Source organism: Euleptes europaea, chromosome 21, assembly GCF_029931775.1.
Source record: "Euleptes europaea isolate rEulEur1 chromosome 21, rEulEur1.hap1, whole genome shotgun sequence".
In the NCBI taxonomy this organism is placed as follows: Eukaryota; Metazoa; Chordata; class Lepidosauria; order Squamata; family Sphaerodactylidae; genus Euleptes; species Euleptes europaea.
The window spans coordinates 1924696-1943323 of NC_079332.1; the positions used below are offsets into that span (position 1 = coordinate 1924696).

Sequence of the window (18628 nt, forward strand, 5' to 3'; positions counted from 1 at the left end):
CCTCTCCGGTTCAAGGGACCAGGCAAGGAGGGGGTGTGAAAAACCTCTGCCTGAGACCCTGGAGAGCCGCTGCCGGTCTGAGCAGACAATACTGACTTGGATGGACTGAGGGTCTGGTTCAGTAGAAGGCAGCTTCATGTGTTCATGACGTCTTTGCAAACACTAAAAGTGGGGAGGGGATGTGGCTCAGTGGCACAGCCTCTGCTTGGCACGCAGAAGGTCCCAGGTTCAATCTCAGGTATCTCCAGTTCAAGGGACCGGGCAAGGAGGTGATGGGAAAGACCCCTGCCAGAGAGCCTGGAGAGCTTAGGTGAGGGGCTTGGCTCAGGGGTAGAGCCTCTGCTTGGCACGCAGAAGGGTCCCCAGTTCAGTCCCCAGTGGCATCTCCGGTTCGAGGGACCAGGCAAGGAGGTGATGGGAAAGACCCCTGCCAGAGAGCCTGGAGAGCTTAGGTGAGGGGCTTGGCTGAGTGGCAGAGCCTCTGCTTGGCACGCAGAAGGGTCCCCGGTTCAGTCCCCAGGGGCATCTCCGGTTCGAGGGACCAGGCAAGGAGGTGATGGGAAAGACCCCTGCCAGAGAGCCTAGAGAGCTTAGGTGAGGGGCTTGGCTCAGGGCATACAGAAGGGTCCCAGGTTCAATCTCAGGCATCTCCAGTTAAAGGGACCAGGCAAGGAGGTGATGGGAAAGACCCCTGCCAAAGAGCCTGGAGAGCTTAGGTGAGGGGCTTGGCTCAGGGGTAGAGCCTCTGCTTGGCAGGCAGAAGGGTCCCAGGTTCAGTCCCCAGTGGCATCTCCAGTTACAGGGACCGGGCAAGTAGGAGATATGAAAGACCCCTGCCAGAGAGCCTGGAGAGCTTAGGTGAGGGGCTTGGCTCAGGGGTACAGCATCTGCTTGGCATGCAGAAGGGTCCCAGGTTCAGTCTCAGGCATCTCCAGTTAAAGGGACCAGGCGAGTAGGTGATATGAAAGACCCCTGCCAGAGAGCCTGGAGAGCTGCTGCCGAACTGAGCAGACAATACTGACTTTGGTGGACTGAGGGTCTGGTTCAGTATAAGGCAGCTTCATGTGTTCATGACATCTTTGCAAACACTAAAAGTGGGGAGGGGATGTGGCTCAGTGGCACAGCCTCTGCTTGGCATGCAGAAGGTCCCAGGTTCAATTCCCAGTGGCATCTCCAGATAAAGGGACCAGGCAAGGAGGTGATGGGAAAGACCCCTGCCAGAGAGCCTGGAGAGCTTAGGTGAGGGGCTCTGGCTCTGTGGTAGAGCCTCTGCTTGGCATACAGAAGGGTCCCAGGTTCAATCTCAGGCATCTCCAGTTAAAGGGACCAGGCAAGTAGGTGATGGGAAAGACCTCGGCCTGAGACCCTGGAGAGCTGCTGCCAATCTGAGCAGACAATACTGACTTTGATGGACTGAGGGTCTGGTTCAGTATAAGGCAGCTTCATGTGTTCATGACGTCTTTGCAAACACTAAAAGTGGGGAGGGGATGTGGCTCAGTGGCACAGCCTCTGCTTGGCACACAGAAGGTCCCAGGTTCAATCCCTGGCATCTCCAGTTAAAGGGACTAGGCGAGTAGGTGATGGGAAAGACCTCTGCATAAAACCTCTGCCTGAGACCCTGCTGGGAATCAGTTGCTTCACAGAGGTAGAGTGCCTCTGAACATGGCAGTTTCATTAGACCTCAAGCCTTTTCTTGATGCATCTGCCTTGCCCCTTTTCAAAGCCACCTGAGCTAGGGGCCATCGCAGCATCCAGTAGCGATGAGTTCCACAAACTGACTATGCATTGTTCAAAGAACAGCTGTTTTTTGCCTACCCTGAAGTTACTGCCCATCAATTGCATTGAGTAACATTCCTAGCAAGCCTATTCCTGTTTACTTGGAAGCATCCTACCTTATCATAGATTCATGGAATCATAGAGTTGGAAGGGACCACCAGGGTCATCTAGTCCAACCCCCTTAGCCAAATGTGAACTATGAACAATGGCAGGGTTTCCCAACGTGCCCGCCAATACTTCTCTTGGCACCCAACCAAGCTTTTCAGAAAGCGGGCGGAGCCATGGTAAGGCAGGGCTTGTTACTGGCTCCCCTCATTCAAATGAAAGTGTTCCCCATGGCTGCAAAGTGGGGAGTGAAGTATTACATTTGGTCCCGTCTCTTGCAGCAGCCTTTTTAGTATTTGGCTCTGACTCTTGTGGAAGCCAGTCTGGGGTGGCGCTCTCTACTCCCTCCCGAAGCCTCATTGGTGAAATGTTGGGGGCCCTTGAACTAGTATGGAGTTTCTGGTTCAAATCTCACCTCTTCTATGGACTCTTTAGGGGCCTAAGAGGCCTATCTGACTCTTACCTTTAACACCCCCCATAGGCAACATGGGGGGGGGGTTTAACACAACCTATCTTACATGGCCAATCACGACATTCCAATTTTCCTAGCAGAGTCACTCACAAGAGACAGGGTCTTTGTTCCTGGTGTTTCCTCAGTTGTGGGACTTTCATTCATTCTTTGCCTGGTGCAGAATCTGATAACACAGCGATTGTTGGGTTTTCCCTACCTGTCGTACGCTAGCTTGTAAACTTGGTGGGTGTGGCTCTTTTTAAAAAAAAAATCCCATTTGTTTGCCAGTTTGAAATTTGGAACAACGGCTAACAAATGTAGCCAACAAATACGAAAGAGCCCAATGAATCAGCCTGGATCTGTGGCACTCGGGTGTCCAGAGCTCATTTCTAACTTGACACGGCCCCGTCTTCGTAGTAGCCAAGTTTTTGAGGTGTCCCTGAACTGATCCTTCTGGGACTCCGCTCCCAATGTTAACAAACTGGTTTCCATGGCAAAAATCCTTCCCGAATCCCTGCAAGCCCCAGGGACCCTTTGTCTAGCTAGGATTTTTTTTTTTACAGAGGATGGGAGATAAAAATTCCTCTTTTAATATTTCCTTGCAGCTGTTCTGCTGGAGACAGAAGAACCCCACCTCCCCTTTCCCCTTGATTTTTTTCCTTCAAAATATATACATTCAGTGGAGCCAGACTCCTTGGCAGAGGGTTGGCTAATTGCCTGAGGCAGTATTACCCACAAACTGTCTCAATTTTGCACAGATTCTGCCACATTGGCTTGAATTAATGGGCTTTAAGGGCAGTCTTTGCTTCATTGCCAAGCATGCCAGAGTCTTTGTCCACAGCTGACTTCAGTGCCAGAGCTGTCCCAAAAAACAGGGAGCTATCAGGAAAACAAGGGTGCCTCTGAGCATGTTCCGAGTATTGCACACTGGTTGATCTGAACTGATACCTGCTGTTATAGCCACGCAGGGCCAAAGATGGGGCTTGTATACTACAGTGAGCTATGGAGAAAGTCTGGTGAAGACTAGAAACAGCGAGATCTGAGTTCAAATCCCCCCCCTGCTGCCACAAAGCTCCACAGATTGACCTTGGCCAATCACCCATTCCTATCCTCATCTACCTCACAGGGTTATTACCAGGATAAATTGAACAAGGTACCCAGCACACATGTTTCTCTTGGAGGGTGTGATAAAATTTTTTGGCCATCTAGGATCCTGCTGTATAGCAGCTATACCCAAGTCTCTGAGACACAGTGTGAGTTTTCTTTAAACTTGTTTTGCATTCTGCCCTCAATATTTCATTTCATGCAATATTCAGTGATAATATAAGGATTGAAGGTTTCCTTGCAGCCTTTCTTAAATCCCGCCTGTTTGCCTCCTGGCCAGTTCTGGAGAACCACAAAAGTGGGCACTCTCCAGGCTCCCAGACAGGCATAGACCCCTTGCCAGCTGGTCTCCAGATGCCAAGATGCAATATGGAGTTGGCCGGCATTGCTTTCGAAGAAACCCCTGGCTTCCATCTCCTTCATATTAATTTCTCAATTAGCCTGGAGGTTTCACGCAAGGTGCAAGAGGGAGGGAGACCTGCTTGATCTCAGGTCCCTGAAACAAACACATCCTTTTCTCCACCTCAACAATGCACTATTGTGTTCCCACACACACACACACTACCCCCCCTTTCCAATCAGAACAAAACAGGTTGCAGTGATGGGAAATGGGGAGAACAAAAAGGTAATTTAGAAGGAGCTGCTCAGTAGCCAGAGCAGGCCCGAATGACGTGACACCTGGTAACAGATAAGATCCCCGGAAGTTATCGACCTGTTTGGAACAACACAATATTTACTCAAAGGGGTCCAGAATTCCAGCACCGGTGTGGCTTCATTTTTCAGGGCACCAGGGGGGTGGTGGTGGCTGTGGGCAAAAGGCCTGCCCATATGATAGTTGCACCAAACCCATGTGGCTTTGTGCAAAGCAAATGAAGAATCGGTGTGTTTAGCCTAGAGTACATGTGCATAGCCTCACACTGCTAGAACACCTTCCTAGTCCTCCCAGTCTGGGGGACCCAATGGCTTGGTAGAAACCAGATTTCAAGATGGCACCTAAGGCCACTGAAAAGAGAAAAGAGAAAACGCATAAAATGTGCATGTGCTTTGGGGGCAGCTACCAGTCTCCCTTTGAAAACGGGGAAGCCAGTGTTAAGCAGATATTTCCCCCTAAATTAATTTTTAGTGCACTTTTCCTCCAATGAGCTCTGAAGAAAGGAAGTGTGTTCACACACAAATAAGTGTGTGCCAGCTGCCCAAAGTAGGGTTGCCAACTCTGGGTTGGGAAATTCCTGGAGATTTGGGAGTGGAGCCTGCGGAGCCAATGTAGTGTAGTGGTTAGAGTGTCGGACTAGGATCTGAGAGACCCAGGTTTGAATCCCCACTCTGCCAAGGAAACTCCTTGGGTAACCTTGGGCCGGTCACATGCCCTCAGCCTAGGGTTGCCAACCTTTAGGTACTAGCTGGAGATCTCCCGCTATTATAACGGATTTCCAGCCGATAGAGATCAGTTCACCGGGAGAGAGTGGCTGCTTTGGCAATTGGACTCTATGGTGTTGAAGTCCCTCCCCTCCCCCAAACCCCGCCCTCCCCAGGCTCTGCCCCCCAAAACCTCCCACCGGCGGCAAAGAGGGACCTGGCAACCCTGCCTCAGCCTAACCAGCCTCACAGGGTTGTTGGGAGGAGAAAATGGAGATGAGATCAATGTAAGACGCTTCGGGTCCTCCTTGGGGAGAAATGAAGACAACAGAATCTTAGAGTTGGAAGGGACCACCAGGGTCATCTAGTCCAACCCCCTGCACAATGCAGGAAATTCACAACTATACAATCAGTAATTAATAATTGGGTGTAATGCCATAGACTCTCCTTCCAAAGCACCCATTCCCTGCAGGGGGAACTGATCTCTGGACATCAGTTGTAATTCTGGGAGATCTCCATTCCGCCCCCTCTAGGTTGACCACCCTACCCAGGGCAGAATGGGGACTCGCACCCAGGGCTCCCAGCCCAACCACTTCTGCTAAACGCTGCTGTGCCAGCCTGGCACGACCCCCCCTCTTGCACCCTGAGCCCCCCTCCCCGAAAGGAACATGCTTTTACACATCCCGAATATATATTAGGTGCTGTGGGACACAGGCAGGATGGTGCTGCTGCAGCCGTCTTGTTTGTGGGCTTCCTAGAGGCACCTGATTGGGCCCTGGGTGAACAGACTGCTGGACTTGATGGGCCTGGGTCTGATCCAGCAGGGGTGTTTCTTTCTTTCTTTCTTTCTTTCTTTCTTTCTTTCTTTCTTTCTTTCTTCCTTTCTTCCTTTCTTCCTTCCTTCCTTCCTTCCTTCCTTCCTTCCTTCCTTTTTTATCTCCAGGATCAGAGGACCATGCTGAATATATTAGGTGCGGTAGAACACAGGCAGGATGGTGCTGCTGCATTTGTCTTGTTTGGGGGCTTCCTAGAGGCCCCTAATTGGCCACCGTGTGAACAGACTGCTGGACTTGATGGGCCTGGGTCTGACCCAGCAGGGCTTTTCTTATGCTCTTACGAATAATGCACTTCCAATCCACTTCCAATGCACATTAGCCCTTGCTTGCAAGGGGCTCTTGCCATTCCACCGCTGCAAAGTGCCCTGGAAGTCCAGCTGCAAAGTGCACACTGGAAATGGACTGAGAGAAAGCGGATTGCAAGCGCCTCATTTATTGGGCATGTGCGGCACGGCGCAGCAGCCCGGGGAGCAGGAGCGCGCGCAGAGGGAAGGCGGCGCGCGCGCCTGCGCCCTCTCCGCCGGCCGCGCGCTCGCTCCTCCTCCCCTCCCCTCCCCTTGGCTTGCGTGGCTCTAGCATGGCTTCGAGCGGCGGGGGGCTGCGGCGGCGGCGCGGGGGGCAGGCGGAGGAGGAGGAGGAGGGGGGCGAGGCTCCTGGCCAGCCCCAGGCCCCTCCAGGCCAGCCCCTGCGCCCGGGCACCTTCTGGCTGACGCGCCTGGCTCTCCTGCGCGCCACCGCCGCCCTGTACTGTGAGTGCTCGGGAGGCAGGGGAGGGCAGGGGGCAGCACCTTTCTCCACCCCCCCCACCCACCCACCCCAGCCTTTGCAAAGGAGCATAATGTGCGCTTTCACGCATCCTGCATGTTGCACTCCCCATGCACTTTGCAGCTGGGTTTTCCTGCAAAGTCCACTCGCAAACCATCATTAAAGGGCATTGAAAGTGGATTGAAAAAATGCAACATTCCGGAAGTGTGAAAGCGCCCCCATAATAGAGTTGGAAGGGACCACCAGGGTCATCTAGTCCAACCCCCCTGCACAACGCAGGGAATTCTCAACTACCTTCCCCCTCCACACACCCCCAGTGACCCACACTCCACGCCCAGAAGATGTCCAAGGTGCCCTCCCTCTCATCATCTAAGGGCACAGAATCAGCATTGCTGACAGGTGGCCATCTAGCCTCTCTCTCGTCGTCTGCCTAAGGTCATAGAATCAGCATGGCTGACAGATGGCCATCTAGCCTCTGCTTCAAAACCTCCAGGGAAGGAGAGCCCACCACCTCCCGAGGAAGCCTGTTCCACCGAGGAACCGCTCTAACTGTTAGAAAATTCAATATGGAGTCCTGGGGGGCATCAAACGTCGTCCTGCTTACGCGCAGCTGACCCTCAGTTTTTGCAAAGTTTTGCAAGCAGATCACCTCGCCCCCATTTTCTAAAAACACTTGGCAAGGATAGGTGTCAGGGGGCCCCCCATGACGCTTCACGGCTACCAGGTTGGGGACATCAGATACTAGGGAGCAAGTCCCACTGAATCTGCAGACCTGTAGGATTGCACTGTTAACCCGGTTTAAGAACATTCAGAGGGTAGCCGTATCGGTTTGCAGTGGGATGCGTAGGTTCAAGTCCACCCGCACCTTAGAGACACGATTTCCAGGGCGCTACCTTTTTGAGAAGTCAAAGCTTCGCTAAATCTGACGAAGGGAGCTTTGACTCTTGAAAGCTTATACCTTGGAAATCCTGCTAGTTTCTAAGGTGCTTTTGGACTCGAATCTAACTGTTCCACTGTTACCCAGTGACCCATGTGGACTTAATGAGGCAGGATTCTCAAATGTGTTTACGCTGATATTAACATACATGATATTAACAAGGGTAACTTCACATGTTAGGGTTTCTGCCAAAAATATCCATTCAATGCAACTGTTTCTGGTAGCAAGCACACATCATAACCCCTAACCCAATCAATATGGAGTCCTGGGGGGGCATGCATAACTTATGAACCCAACTGGTGTCAGGGAAGGACAGGATATAAGTTGACTAAAATATAATTTTTTTAAAAAAACTGCAGCCTTAACACATGGTCCTTCTCAAACAGAATACTGTTATGTTGGGGGAAATGTAGGCCCTAAAATCATACGTCATGGATTCCAAACCAGAGACCTGGCAGGCCTTCTTCCCTGTTCTGTGTCCTGTCTAAAGGGGAAAAAATTGTAATTATTAAAATATTTATAAATCATCTTCCCCCCCTCAGACTCAAGGCAGTGCAAAGAACGAAAGTCCTGCAATACTAAAAAGTGCTGAAAGAACTTTTAGAACTTGTTATTTAATGCTCGCGAGTGACTTGCATTTTAGGCTGAAAATAGAGTTGCCTCTTTTGTTTTGTTTTTGCAAAATAAATGCAAGTACACTGCAGTGGTATTTGGGCTTCCAGCTTTGATAAAAAAAAACGCAGAGTCTGTGCTTGTTTATTTCTCAAGCTCCCGACTCATGAATGCCTCTGTTTGTAAGACCAATAGTTCGTACCTAAATTTGGGGGCTTGTGTCTTGGGTGCAAAATAGTCGCTCCCCACCCAATACTGCAGGTACATATCTTGGGGGGGGGGGAGAGAGAGGAAGATGCGGCTTGCTATTGCACATCAAGTTTTGTGCCATCTGGTAAATGCCTCTGCTTTGTTTGGTCTTCAGGTGTGAGCTAAGACGAATTTAAAGAAAAGGGGGTGAAAAAGAAGCAGGTTTGGGATTTCGCGTCTTTGAATCTTCACCGAGCGTGAAGAATGGAAGTTTCCCCTCTTTGTACCATGACAAGCTGGGGAAGATGAGCCAGGAAGTGGGGTCACGTCCCGTGACTCTGGGTTGTTGAAACTCGACCCTTTTGTGCATGCTATATTGGGTCTCTGGCCCCACAGATGAGCTATGTGTCGTTGTGGGCCTGCTGACTCCAGACGCTGGCCAATACTCTTTCCCCCATTTTCTGAATTAGATGACCGCCTCTACCTGCCATTGGGCACACAGGATCCTGCTAGTGAGTTCTACACCTTGGTGCCTGACCATTCTCCCTGGGCTGAAGGATGTGGCCTCAACATTTCCTAGCTGCCATGGGGCTGCCCCAGAGGGTTGCTGGCCCTGGTCAAAGAGCAGGTCACACCTTTGAGCTGGTGTTTGCTGTCAGGCAAGGGGGATGTCGATTGACAATTTCTTTGTCGTGGACAGATGCGGGCTGGAGGAGAGTTAATAAACCGGAGCTCAACTCAGACAGGATGGGAGGTGTGGTCAGAAGGGACTTGTGTGGGACAGGATGGTGTAGAAGGAATTGCGTTTTCCCTCAGGCCTGGTGTAGAAGGAATTGCATTTTCCCTCCATACGGCCAAGGTTTACACGTTGGGTGAGCTCTCTGGTTTGGGCTTAGTTTTGGCTACACCTGTAGCAAATGTGCCTTGATACAGGTTCTACCAACTCGTACCAAGTGCACCTTTTCTGGGAGAGGGGCTACCTTTGGACAGCCACCTGTGCCACATAAAAGTCCAGGTTTCTGTAAAGTGCTTTTATTTGAAACTGCCTCCGTTGATATCTTGGGAGCGTCACGGGTTCCAAATATTGCAGTGGGGCCACTGAAAGGATAGACCCCTGCAAACTTTTTATTACCCTCACGTAGTGGGAACAATGTTGGCTTCTAGAAGGTTTCCAGGCACAATTCCTGGGGCTGATTTTGACCTATAACCCACTAACCAGTTTGGGCCTGGGGGAATTGAAGGATTCCCTTCTCTGATACAAGCACCTGCCTTTCCTTCCAGTACTTCTCCCTACTATCAAGGGTGAGGCAGATGGTGACCAGGGGCCCTTCTTGGTGTTGGCCCCTGGAATACTCTTTCCTTCGTAGTTACCCGGCATCTAGACGCCCTCAGCAAAGATGCCATGCAAAGGCTTTTCAGTTTCATCAGACTCCTAAAAGATTATTTTGCTGTGCTGCGCTTGGGTTTTGTGGACTGTTTTTCAGTTTTATTTATTTTTTATTTATGTTAGTTTGCACAGTGCTTCTTTCTTAAAGCGTATCTTTACCTTTTATCATCGTTTTGTTTTCGCGAGCTGCTTTGAGTCGATTGTTTATTTGGAGAAGCGGGACCAAAATATTTGTAAAGACCAAGCGGCAGCTTGGGTAGTTTTATAACAACGATAAAAGGAATTCAAGGAAGGGATCGGTTGCATTTTGCCTGTGCATGCAGAGAGAAGCTGTTCTAGGTTCAAGTGCAGCTTTTAGTGAAAAGACCCTCATTTGATGATACTTTTATTGGGGGTGGGCTGCAGCGTAGCCTCATCCTGGACTATTTGGGAAGTGGTCAGATGTCTTCTGGCAGTTTGGGAATGACAGAAACGCTTACTTTAGAATTGGAACCTCTTTGGCTTGGCCCAGTATGGAATCTGTCAATAGCTCTTTCTTTCCTGCCAACCTCAGCCTGGTATTCCTTATGTCCCTGTACAAATAGAGCATGTGCTTCTTTTACTCCAGTTTTGGTAGGGTATATATATATTTATATATTCCCACTAATTCACTCACCCCTTGTTTATCTTTGCAAACCGGCCAGAGGTCTAATTTGGACTCCTTTAGCGCTGATGAGCGGTTTAGGCGGCAGGGCAGCAATTTTGAGGTGAAGTTTGATTAGCACTTTAAGAAAAGCTTCCCAGCAAATTGCAATTTTAATCAAGGTAAACGAGATTGCGGACGGTTCTCTCCTTCCCACCACCTTGAAGGAAGAGACTTTTTAATTTTTTTATCTAAGGTGGGGATATTAAATGGGTGTGTTATAAAGTCTGGGTGTATGTGTGCCGGGGGGAGCTTGTGCTAGTAAATAGCTGCCTGCTTGTTCGCCCATGGCTTAGTTGCATCTTGGCCTAGTAGGAAGTTGAATAGCAAGAGGCAAGTCCAGGGTTCAGTTGCTCTGTCGTTTCCTTTTTGGGGGGGGTTCTGCGTACAGATGTGCAAAGACACCGTTTTTGGTTTTCTTTCCCTGTTCACTTGCTGCTGGGTTCCTTTGAATTTTGGCCATTTTCCTTGTGGGCAACTCCTAGTTCGTTTATTGCTCGTTGCCAGTTTATCTGTGCACCGTTTCATTCAAAAATTACTTTCTGAGATTGTGTCATGGGGGAAATGTCGATGTGAGATAGAGTGCAAATAAAGAATCACCAGTTTGATTTGCACAAAGGGAAAAAGCGAAAATGAAACTTCTATATTCTGGTACCCAAACTGGAATCTTCAAGACAACTCTGGGCAGTGGATGTGAACATACGAACATTAGAACATAAGAAAAGCCCTGCTGGATCAGACCAAGGCCCATCAAGTCCAGCAGTCTGTTCACACAGTGGCCAACCAGGTGTCTTGAGAAAGCCCACAAACAAAATGACTGCAGCAGCATTATCCTGCCTGTGTTCCACAGCACCTGATATAAAAGTCATGCTCCTCTGATACTAGAGAGATCTTCATGCTCAAAATATTTGGTCATATGAGCGTAATAATAAAGGATACTAGAGAGAATAGGTATGCATCATGACTAGTAGCCACTCTGACTAGTAGCCATGGATAGCCCCATCCTCCACGAACATGTCCGCTCCCCTCTTAAAGCCTTCCAAGTTGGCAGCCATCACCACATCCTGGGGGAGGGAGTTCCACAATTCCACTGCGTAGCATTGCCTCCGCTCTGCTGCTCTTGCTTCGTTTGACATGTCTTTTAAGTTGACCGTTTGGGTTAAAATATCCTGAATCATTCACGTTTTCCTTTTTAAATTTCCCCCCCACGCAGTTGTCGCTTTTTTGGTGGCTTACCACCAAAACAAGCCGCTGGTCGGTGAGAAGGGCCTTTTGCCTGCCAAGCTGTACTTGGAGAACGTCAAGGCCTACTTCAAAGGGAAGACGAACTTGGAGGCCGTCAGCTATGCCCCGACTCTCCTCTGGTTCCTGGACTGGTCTAGCATGGACGGCATCCTGGATGGCTTCGCGCTGGCTGGCTTGGGGATCTCAGTGTTCATCTTGGTCACCGGCTGTGCCAACATGATTCTCATGACTGCCCTGTGGGCTCTCTACCTCTCGCTGATTAACGTCGGACAGATCTGGTGAGTTCGTTAGCCTTACCTGTAGAACCTGAACATTGTGCCCCCGTGTCCCAAGAGGCGCGAGGCTCTGCAGGGTGGAATTTAAAATGCCAGAACAAAGATGATAAAGGATTTAAACAAACAGAGAAGAATTAACACTAGTAGAGAATAAAAATGGAAACATCAACCTTGGAAAATGTTCCAAGGAAAAGTGCTCCAGGTGGAGGAAGAGGTCTTAAGGGAGAGCCCAAACACTAAGCAAGGAGGGATTTGCAGGCTGAGTCTTGATGAGAGGAGAGCCACTGCTGAGAAGACCCTGCCCCAGGTGTTACCAGATCCTCCTTTGTGAAAGATTTGAAAGATCAGGGAGGTCCATGGACCCCTTCTCATAATCCACATCCAGTTGTTTATTCTTGAGCACTGAAACATGTGTCCTGACCCTGTGTTTAAAGGTAAAGGTCCCCTGTGCAAGCACTGGGTCATTCCTGATCCATGGGGTGATGTCACATCCCGACGTTTACTAGGCAGACTTTGTTTACGAGGTGGTTTGCCAGTGCCTTCCCCAGTCATCTTCCCTTTACCCCCAGCAAGCTGGGTACTCATTTTGCCGACCTCAGAAGGATGGAAGGCCGAGTCGACCTTGAGCCGGCTACCAACTTCCATCGGGATCGAACTCAGGTCGTGAGCAGAACTTGGACTGCAGTACTGCAGCTTACCACTCTGCTCCACGGGGCTCTTCCTCTATGTTTACTTGGAAGTAAATCCTGCTGTACTAGGCAGGGTTTACTTCCAAGTGGTGACATTCCCATAAGGTTTTCAAGGCGAGTGACTTTCAAAGGTGGTTTGCTATTGTCTGCCTCTGTGTAGCTACCCTGGACTTCCTAGGTGGCCTCCCATCTAAGTAGTAACCAGGGCCGATTCTGCTTAGCTTCCAAGATCTGACAAGACCGGGCTAGCCTGGGCCATCCCAGTCAAGATACTTCCAAGTAGGAGCCTTTTCTTCCATCTTTTGTTGAAACTAAGAGTTTAGCACTTTCTGGCTGGGGTTGGGAGGTTGGCACGAATGACGGGTCAGACATTGTGAATGTGTATTGTCGAAGGCTTTCACGGTCAGAGTTCATTGGTTCTTGTAGGTTATCCGGGCTGTGTAACCGTGGTCTTGGAATTTTCTTTCCTGACGTTTCGCCACAGTTGCTGGCGAAACGTCAGGAAAGAAAATTCCAAGACCACGGTTACACAGCCCGGATAACCTACAAGAACCAATTGTGAATGTGGGCTAACCCTGTGCCCCTCGTGCTCCATGCAGATCTTTTAACTCTTGCTACAAAGAGATTCCAGTGGTGCATTGGCTTACTGTAGAGTAGGCGATTCGCAAACTTCCTGCCTGCGTGGTGTAGTGGTTAAGTGTGGTGGTTTGGAGTGGTAGAGTCTGATCTGGTGAACCAGGCTGGTTTCCCCACTCCTCCAAATGAAGCCAGCTGGGTGACCTTGGGCTAGTCACAGCTCTCTTAGAGCTCTCTCAGCCTCACCTAGCTCACAGGGTGTCTGTTGTGGGGAGGGGAAGGGAAGGTGATTGTAGGCCGGTTTGAGTCTCTCTTAAGTGGGAGAGAAAGTCGGCATATAAAAACCAACTCTTCTTCTGCCTAGCGAGAGCAGTTTCCAAAGCAGGAATGCTAGTCCGTCATTACGGATCTTCCCTTTTGAGGACCCCCCATAAGCTTTCTAGGAACCTCAAGGGTACCCAGGAAAAGTGTGAAAGGCCTCTCTGAATGACGTGATTTATTTGCAGCCCAGGATTCTGCAAGCGGACTCCAGGGGAGGCTTATAACTTGTTGGGTGGTTGTAGTATGCCAGATCGTCTGACCCTGGTCTGTGTTTACCTTCCTCAACGGGTACAGGAATTTGGCTTCGGCCTGTTCAGGTCTGTGGTGTCTCTTTGGGAACATTGGTCCCTGCGGTTTAAAGAAATCTCCTGTGATATATGAGACCTGATTGTGTTGGTGTTTAACTTTGGTTTACTGGTGCCACCTTTTTCTGTATCACAAGCGGCTTTGGGTTTCTCTCCCTTGGCAGGTGATTTATGGTAAACGGTTAGCTTTGCTGAGAGTTGTGGAGCGAAAACCATTTGTGAAGAGGAAGAGGTTAAGAGGTGGGGAAAAGAAGGTGTTGCCTCCGATTCTTCTCGGTTCTACTGGCGGCACAAATGATATGAGAGGGAAATTGGGTTAATGTTGTCTGGAGGAGCAGGTTGGATATCAGAGTGGCTCATTGCTGGAGATCGCTCAGCCATGACTACGTTTTTCATGCAGATTCTCCATAATGGCTCACTGGATGGTTGAAACCACATCATTATTCTGGCATACAGGCTGTGACTGTCCGGTTGCTAGGCTAAGGTTGCAGGTTGATGTGTCTTTTTTTTTTTTTTGCCTTTTTTGTTTTTTAAGGTGTTTGGACGGAGCGGCGCTGAAATTTCTTTCTCCTTTTTCCCCTTTAAAGAAATGGCTCTGCTTGGAAAATGGTTTCTGGGGAAACTGGGTCTATTCAGGGAGGGGTGGTTCTCTAATGTTTCCACAACCGTGGTCAAGCTACCTCCCACCTCCCCTAGAATGTAGCCACAGACAAGACCATTGTTTTGAACGTGGGGTCGACTGAGTTGCCTTCAGCTGTCAGACCACCAAGGTGTAGTCAGGGGGGGAGGGGGGCTTCAGTGTCCTAGGCTTGGCAAGGCAGGATTGGACATAGCCATAAGGTGTGTTTAGAAGCAAGTGGGCTGTGTCAGACTCTGAGCAACCCCCTTGGCTGATCCTGCTGTTCTGGCCACAGAACAAATGCAGGCACTCAGGGTGATGTTCTCGTACCACGTCCTGTAAGCCATTCCTTGGCCCCTCCTGTTGTCTGTGACACACGCACCCCTCCAACTTGCATGGCTACCTCTCTGCCGTAGGGATCGTCTTGTCCTTTGGTTGCACAACTAGGACCGACGGGCGAATGAGAACAGATTCAGCCCTGCAAAATTCCAGATCTTCCTTCAGTCTTCTGGGGAGATGCTGACCCTGCTGGGGCACGGGGTACCCCCAAGCAGCAGGCGGGGGAAGGACAAGTATATGCTGTGTGCACACGGTTCCAGGTTCAACATCGCTGTGGATTTATCAGTCTGCATTTCCCAGGAGAAAGTCCAGATTTGGTATGCACATTCCCAACTCTCTGCCTATCTGTTTAGTCTCGGCCTTGACAAATTTTCTTTGGCTTTATGCCACCCGCAAAATTTCAGAGTCCACCGCTCTTAACCCCTGCACCATGCTGGCACCGCAATTAAATTTCTAGGTGCCCTGGCCCTGGGATTTCTCGTCACCTGGTCCTTGTTATCATGGTGTTTCTCCAAGGAGCTCTTTCCTCTCAACAACCCTGTAAAGTAGGTTTGGCTGAGGCAGAGTAACTGGACCAAGGGCACCCACCAAGCTTCATGGCTGAACGGAGATTTGAACCCAAGCCTCCCCCCCTCATCTTCGCCTGACGGTCTAGCCACTACCCCACACTGTCCCTAGAGCTAAAAGGAAGAGGGACAGCCTTCCATAGATCAGAACGATTCCTCTTTGGCACCTCATGAGTGCACCTGGGCTCCCCAAATGCTTTGTTTCCTAGCATCTGGCAAATGCCATTGTCGGAGATGGGATCTTGAGTTACAGGAGCAGACAGGATGAGATTACTGAGGGGAAACCAGTTCAAAGGTAGATAAGTGACAATTTTTTTTTTTGAAGAGCCGTGCAGTTTTTCCTTTTTTGCTCGCCTGCCAGCAAGGGCCAATTTATTCTTTTTAAGTCCCTTCCTATTTTAATTTTTGAAGCATTTATCTATTTGCTTTGGGCTGGAGGCTTCAGATACCAGACGCTGTTGACTCGGTTGCAAACTCTTTTCAACTCCCGTCCAGCTGGCTCGGCGGCAGGGTGGAAAGGAAGCGTCGGTGGAGGGACAGTCCCCGTTTTCATTTTCTTTCTCCCCTACTTTCCTTTGCGGTCCCAAGCAGGGAAAGCTTTTTTGTTGTTGTTGCTGCGTGTGCATTGGTGTACTGTTAAGGGTCCCTCTGCCTTTCGGTCTGTGCCACTGAATTGGAATCTGTGCCACTGGAATTGGTGTTAACACATTCGATATGAAAAATGGCATCGTTTAGAAAGGAGCGAGGGGACGTTTCAGTCTGTTGGGGCTCCCTACATATTGCTGACCTGGAGATTTCCAATGGAAACTCCAGCAAAAGGTCACTGAATTGGAATTGCTCAGTAGGTTTAATTGTTATCAATGAGGGCTTAAATCGAGACAACGTATTTCTCACCCACTACAAGTGTTAAATCAGGGAGGTTGTCGCTCGCCAGTTGTGAACACATGAAGCTGCCTTCTACTGAATCAGACCCTTGGTCCATCAAAGTCAGTATTGTCTACTCAGGCAGGAAGCGGCTCTCCAGGGACTCAGGTAGAGGTCTTTCACATCGCCTGCATGCCTAGTCCCTTCAACTGGAGATGCCGGGGATTGAACCTGGGACCTTCTGCATGCCAAGCAGATGTTCTACCACTCAGCCATGGCCCCTCCCCAACTGTTGTGAACAGTTGCTTGAATAATTTCATCTGGCAACCTCTCCTGCAGAAGGGTGCTTTAGCCTGAACATCAGCCTTCCACTAATTTTCTCACAGCATGCTGTTGCTGTGCATAATCTGGGAATTGCTAGCTCGAAATCCTTTTTGTTTCTTTGGTGTCCATCAAAAATTGTGCATGCTTCCCTTGCAAATGGTTTCCTAGGAGAGAACCAGCCTGTGATTGGATTAGGCTTGCTTTAACAAAGCTAATTAGCTCATGTGGGCTTGTGGAGAGGAGAGGGAGTGCTCAATTATTTCTTCTTCCCTGATGCTAATGATATATTATTGAGAAGTGCAGCAAACCTCTATTGTCTATAATTAAAAAAACCCAGCATAATTGTTTGCTAGAGTTTGGGCCTGTGAAAAAGTGGGACTTAGAATCATAGAGTTGGAAGGGACCACCAGGGTCATCTAGTCCAGCCCCCTCCACAATGCAGGAAATTCACACCTACCTCCCCCCCACACCCCCAGTGACCCCTACTCCATGCCCAGAAGATGGCCAAGGTGCCCTCCCTCTCATCATCTGCCTCAGGTCACAGAATCAGCATTGCTGACAGATGGCCATCTAGCCTCTTCTTAAAAACCTCCAGGGAAGGAGAGCTCACCACCTCCCGATGAAGCCTGTTCCACCGAGGAACTGCTCTGTTAGAAAATTCTTCCTAATGTCTAGACAGAAATTCCTTTGATTTAATTTCAACCCATTGGTTCTGGTCCGACCTTCTGGAGCCACAGAAAACAACTCGGCACCCTCCTCTATATGACAGCCCTTCAAGTACTTGATGGTTATCATATCCCCTCTCAGTCTTCTCCTCTTCAGGCTAAACATACCCAGCTAGTTGGTTTGCGTAAAATGGCCTAACAGAGAAATGCTGGGGGCAGTGACTTGTAAAAAAAGGGACAGAGTCCGTCCGTCTCCCCCCCCCACCCCACCGTTGGAAATTGTCGAACTAAGTTGGCAAAATGAGGAAGAGTCCAGTATACCCCTGGCAGAACTACTGGGCTGGTCTCTATAAATGTCCCAGTGGAATCTAATGTGTGTGTGTGTGTGTGTGTGTGTGCTTTTGTGGTTTGCAGGCAAAATACTTGCGTTGCATTTGCCAACAGCACCCTGTTCGCTCAAAGGAAAGCTAGGTGTTTTCTCAAGAGTGTCGTCAAGGGAAGAAAAGAAAAGGGGGTTATCTGAAATCAGCATGCAAGTTACAGGTGTCTAGGTGAAGGCCTGTCCAATGTTTTAGTGGCTGTTTTTATGTTTTGTATGTAATTTGACTGTTTTTTAATTGTTTCAATGATACATGTTAGAGAGGTTGATTTTAATGGTTTTAAAATGTGATTTTATCATGCGTGTTTGAAAGGGCCCCTCGATGACCCTTGTAAGGATGGAAAAGCGGGATATAAATTTGGAAAAAAAATATTCATTAGTAAGATTTTGTTGTTGTTGTTTATAACTGGGGGTGGTGGTGGTGGTGGTAAATATAGTAAGCTTGTTTTTGTTTTTCCCTTGGCTTGCTGCTAAATTCTCATCCTAAACTACATACTATCCCTTTTTATTATTAGATTTGTTCATTTCTTTGGCAATGAAGCCCAGGAATGTCTTTGTTTATCACGGGCCCTTCCGTTGCATCCTTCGTTTCTCCGTATGGAAAAATAATTATTTCTAGAAACTTGAACCAAAAGTTAAGGGATCTCGGAGTGGGGGGGGGTCCATCCTTCCTGTCGAGGAAGCAGGTTTGGCACCTCTCACTGGTATTGTGGGATGGGGGCAAGGGGAGAGACGGCAGGGTGTCTGATTTCAAAGAACGCCGCGCATGGCTAATAGAAATATTAATGAAATTGAGATTAATACCATGTGACAGCTTCGTTGCGTTTCCATGTGAGCCGAGGGCTAACGGATCTAATGGGAAACAGGCTTCTGATTCACAAAATTATAACTTTGGGGCGGCTTATGTCAGGACGGGATCAGTCTCCTGCCCTCTTGGGCTACCTTTGCAGGCCCCGGGGCCTGATCCTGCAAGCATCAAATACCTGTCCTTGGCAGGACAGTTTAAGATTAAAGAGAGATTAAGTCAAAGGGATCAGCTTTATATCAGCGTGGGTGATAACTGTGTCAGCTCTCAGTTCGGTAATGACCTCCGAAAGAGGCAATGTGATATAACTCTTAGAGTGTTAGACTAGGATCTGTAAGACCCAGGTTCAAATCCCGCCTCCCTTTCCCATGAAGCTCGGGATGGTGACCTTGGCCAGTTGCTCTCTCGGCCTGACCTACCTCACAGGGTTGTTGTGAGGATAAAACGGAGGAGGGG

The 18628-nt window shown here is 49.3% G+C and overlaps 1 protein-coding gene across 1 annotated transcript in view; it reads left to right on the forward strand.

Annotated features, from left to right (window-relative positions):
* Window positions 1–6205: 6205 nt before the first annotated feature.
* The window catches only part of LMF1 (lipase maturation factor 1), a 120950-nt gene continuing 108527 nt past the window's right edge, over window positions 6206–18628 (forward strand). Inside the window, exons 1-2 of the mRNA XM_056866301.1 lie at window positions 6206–6377; window positions 11414–11723. Of these exons, the coding sequence (XP_056722279.1) occupies window positions 6206–6377; window positions 11414–11723 (482 nt within the window). The remainder of the gene's footprint in view (window positions 6378–11413; window positions 11724–18628) is intronic.